The following is a 3,910-nucleotide window of genomic DNA, read 5'->3' as shown; positions in this document are numbered from 1 at the left end:
TGGTTGCCTCTAGTGGGGCTGGCCAATGCAAAGAGAAAGAACGACAAGCTTAAATTCCTAAATTCTCTGTACAAGACATAAACTGAAACCCAGGCATTCTGTAAAAAAGAAATTATTACCTTGCATCCATTGAATGCTTTGTCTAAATCCCCAGTCTGTCATTTGAAAATTAGAACTTTAATAATGAATGGGGGGTGCAGGGGCTGGGAGAATGGTGATATGTGGAGGAATGTGGGAGGATGTGAGAGAATGTAAATACTTTAAAATCCTAAGTCCCACTGAGTTTCCTGTGTAAGAAGAATCCTATTGGATTCATGCTTCCCTGAAGAGATGTATTTGCCTTAAATAAAGACCCTGTAGTGACCTCAACTGAGAGTGATTCTTTTTATAAGAAGCCAATTTTTTGTTTTTTGAGTTGGAGTCTCACTCTGTCGCCCAGACTGGAGTGCAGTGGCCGCTCCCGGCCACCGCAGCCTCGACCTGCTGAGCTCCGGCGATCCTTCTGCCTCCACCTTCCAAGTAGCTGGAACTACAGGCGCACGAAGAAGCCAATCTTCATACCCCGTCCTACTCCAACTGTCTTATGCACCAAACACTTTATGTGCTTTATAAATATTAATTCACTGAATCCTCCAAATAACCCCATGAGGTAGTTACTATCATTATCATCCTCATTTTACAGATGAGGAAACTAAGGCACAGAGAGAAATCACATGCCTTTTCCACGACAACACAGCTAGTAAGTGGTAGAGATGGTATTTAAACCCAGGAGAACATATGCTATTTTTAAAAAATACATCTGCTTATGTCACTCTAAGCCTCCATGTGGGCCTGGGTTAGAACATATGTTCTTAATCACTACACTATCCTCTCCTCCCACTCCACCCCGAGTGATCTGGAATTCTTAATCAGAGCTTTGAATACATGGAGGAAGTGACTGGATAGGAGTACCTTCAGGCGTTGGAAAAATGAAGAGAGTCAGGCATCAGAGCATCTCTTGCATTGTTTATAGATACCATCCTTTATTACAACCACAAAAGAAAGAAAAGAAAGGAAAGGAAAATCTCTATCACTGGGCCTTGGAGTCATGAATTAATTTTTGGGTCAGTTTTCACACGCATATCACACCCTTTGAGCCATTCAGATAAATCATGGCCAGAGCAGTGCTCCTTCCACGAATTCCTGGGAAATGAAAGGAAGGATGGAGGATGAAGTGAACAGGTTGATGGGGTAGCAGTGCCACTATCTCTTGCTGCCCATGGTCCAGGCCATCCCAATGAACTTACCAGGCAGACATACCACTCTGTGAGGCTATGATTCGCTTGGCACACATGATGTCATCCAGAATATGGCGATTGAGCAGGTCTAAGGGGAAGAGAGGGATGTGGTGATCTGGTGCATTTAGGAAAGAGTGACAGTGTATGGAGGGCCTAGGGGTTCTGGGTTCTTTGGGGTTTGAAAGCCTCAACCACTACATTGGCTGATTCTTGATGACCTCTTGTCAGCTGGTTATGAATTATAACCACCATGTTGACTGGTTCTGTATAATCTTAACACACATTGCCTGATCATGGATTATCTTGACAGTCATGTTGGCTGGTTCTGAATAACCTCAGTCTCTGGTGGGTCCTGGACAACCTCAAACTCCATGTCAGCCAGTTCTCAATGACTTCAACTGCCATTTCGTCTGGTCATGAATGATTTCAACTGCAATGCTGACTCGTCTGAGATGACCTGAACCACCAAGTTGGCTAGTTGTGAAGTTACTCAATTGCCATGTTGGTCAGTCCTGGTGACTTTCAAATACTATGTTTCCAGGTCTTAGATAAACTCAACTCCCATTTTGACTGGTTATGAATGACCTGAATCTCTAGCCCTGTTCAACCTCAGCCTTCATGGTTCCTGATTCTAGATGATCTCATCTTCCATGCTGGCTGGACCAGGGTGACCTTAACTGCCACTTGGCTAGTCATTAATGATCGCAACCACCATGTTGACTAGTCCTGAACAACCTCAACTGCCATTTTAATGGATTATGAATAACTTCAGCCTCCATGTTGACTGGTCCAAGACATCAACCTCCATTTTAGCTACTCCTGGACTACTTCAACTTCCATGTTGGCTCAAACTGAACAAACTTAACCTTCATTTTAGCTAGTCTTGAAAAAAAACTCATTATTCATGTTACCCTGGACAACTTCAATTTTTAAGCTGGCCTATCCTGAGTGACCACTTCTGTCATGTTGGCAGGACTTGCACAACCTCAGTCTCCATTTGGGCTGGTCTCAAATAACCTCAGTCTCCATTATGGCCTGTGTTGGCCATAACGGACAACTTCAACCACCATTTTGGCCAACACCGAACAACTTCAACTGTTATTCTATTTTGTCTTCAACAATACCATACTCTTATCTGGAACGTTCTCTCATTTCTCATTTCTGCTTGGAGGTTTCTGCATGAAAGTAGCCTGTTTCTGTTTCTACAACCAGATATCTGCTTCTTTTTTCAGAGTCTGGGCAACCTCAAGTCCAAATCAGGACAGTCTATTCCACATGGCACTAAGTTTCCTGTTTCCTGAGTCTCAGAAAACTGCAGTGTCCATTCTGAATGAGGGTTGGGAGCTTTGAGTTCTTCTGACCTAAATACCCTCTCAGTGTAGTCTGGGTAATGATACAGGATGGTGTCTCTAACCTAGGCTGTTAGAGACATCATCCTTTCCCCATCACTCCCCCCACCATCATTTTGGTGCTCATTGCAGAAGACTATGGCTTAGACAGTCTTACCCTCTGTGTGTGGGAACGTGGAGTCAGGCAGGGCTTCAGTGTCCCCAGTGCTGCCTTACCTTGACAATGCATTTGGCAGAGGTTCTGGGTGGGTGTAACACCATTGTCACACCACCAGGCAGAGTTCAGCTGGAAAATGCCATAGTCACTGCTGCCATCAAGATTGTGGTCCACGAAGGAGGTGTCAAAGCCACTCTCATAGTGAGCCATGCACAGCCCTGGAGCAGAAAGAGGGGAAGAAGGAGGTAGGCATAGAGTTTGGGAATAGGGAAGGATGGGATGAGGAAGGGACAGGGATGGTTGTGGTCTCAGCTGTGAGAGTGATGATCTTGGTTTGTTAGTGGTGCTGTTGGGGATTCTGGTGAGATATCAGTGATGGTGGTGGCCATGATATTTATGGTGGTAATAGTGGTGATATTGATTGTAGTGATGGTGTTGATGGTAGAGATGGAAGTGATGGTTGTGAAGGCAATAATGACATTAGACTTAGCTAAACCACTCATTACAGTCAGTCAAGTCAGGGAGTGACCAAAGGAATCATGCCCTGCCCTGGAGGGGTGATAAATGACAAACAGGGCCTGGGTTTGAATGTGATGGGTAGCTTAGGGTGTGGATGGGACTTGGGATAACTGGAATCTCACAGTCTCCAATGCTGTAGCCCTTGTAACTGTTAAGGCCTGCCTTCTCCAGCTTTTTTGCCAGCTCGCAGCGTTCATAGATCTTGGCATCCACAGTGGCAACCATCAGCGTGGCCAAGATCAGTACCACAGTGCCTTGGACCTGCATTGTGACACCCATAAGCCCTCCTAGCTAACTCCTTGCTCCTGACTCGCCAAGTGGTATTCAGAATTAGAGACATTCTGGAACTCTGGACTTTATGAGCAAAGGTCTAAGTGGTAGATTCTGGAACACAGAAACCTAAACACTTCCCCAAAGGCCCCACCTCCCAACACTGTTGCATTGGGGATTAAGTTTCCAACACTTGAATTTTGGAAGGGACAAACTCCAACTATAGCACTCATTATGAGGATCTTGTTCACCTCTCTGTACATATTATGCTGCTCCATCCTAATTTACTGAATCTGTCCATGTTACAGTCATACATCCTCATATGTGACTTGCTTTTT

General features: G+C 44.8%; 1 protein-coding gene across 1 annotated transcript; it reads right to left on the bottom strand.

Moving 5' to 3' along the window:
- Window positions 1–999: 999 nt before the first annotated feature.
- Window positions 1,000–3,634, bottom strand: LOC103250340 (sperm acrosome-associated protein 5-like). The gene is made up of 4 exons (XM_008048925.1): window positions 3,425–3,634; window positions 2,843–3,001; window positions 1,287–1,365; window positions 1,000–1,182 (listed from the first exon to the last, which is right to left on the bottom strand). Exons 1-4 carry the CDS (start codon window positions 3,579–3,581, stop codon window positions 1,086–1,088), a joined length of 492 nt encoding a protein of 163 aa, XP_008047116.1. The 5' UTR covers window positions 3,582–3,634; the 3' UTR covers window positions 1,000–1,085.
- Window positions 3,635–3,910: the final 276 nt, after the last annotated feature.

This window comes from Carlito syrichta, unplaced genomic scaffold (genome assembly GCF_000164805.1).
Source record: "Carlito syrichta isolate Samal-C Ts95f unplaced genomic scaffold, Tarsius_syrichta-2.0.1 Scaffold50662, whole genome shotgun sequence".
NCBI classification, from domain to species: Eukaryota; Metazoa; Chordata; class Mammalia; order Primates; family Tarsiidae; genus Carlito; species Carlito syrichta.
Note: the sequence above shows the minus strand (reverse complement) of the source record. Positions and strands in the feature narration are given on the sequence as shown.

Excerpts from the sequence above, each read along its gene's own strand:
- LOC103250340 (XM_008048925.1), bottom strand. The coding sequence starts at position 3,581 with ATGGGTGTCACAATGCAGGTCCAAGGCACTGTGGTACTGATCTTGGCC. Across the intron at positions 3,002-3,424 it reads GGGCTACAGCATTGGAGACT|GGCTGTGCATGGCTCACTAT; the intron begins GTGAGATTCCAG and ends TTTCTGCTCCAG. Across the intron at positions 1,183-1,286 it reads CAGAGTGGTATGTCTGCCTG|GAATTCGTGGAAGGAGCACT; the intron begins GTAAGTTCATTG and ends TTCATTTCCCAG.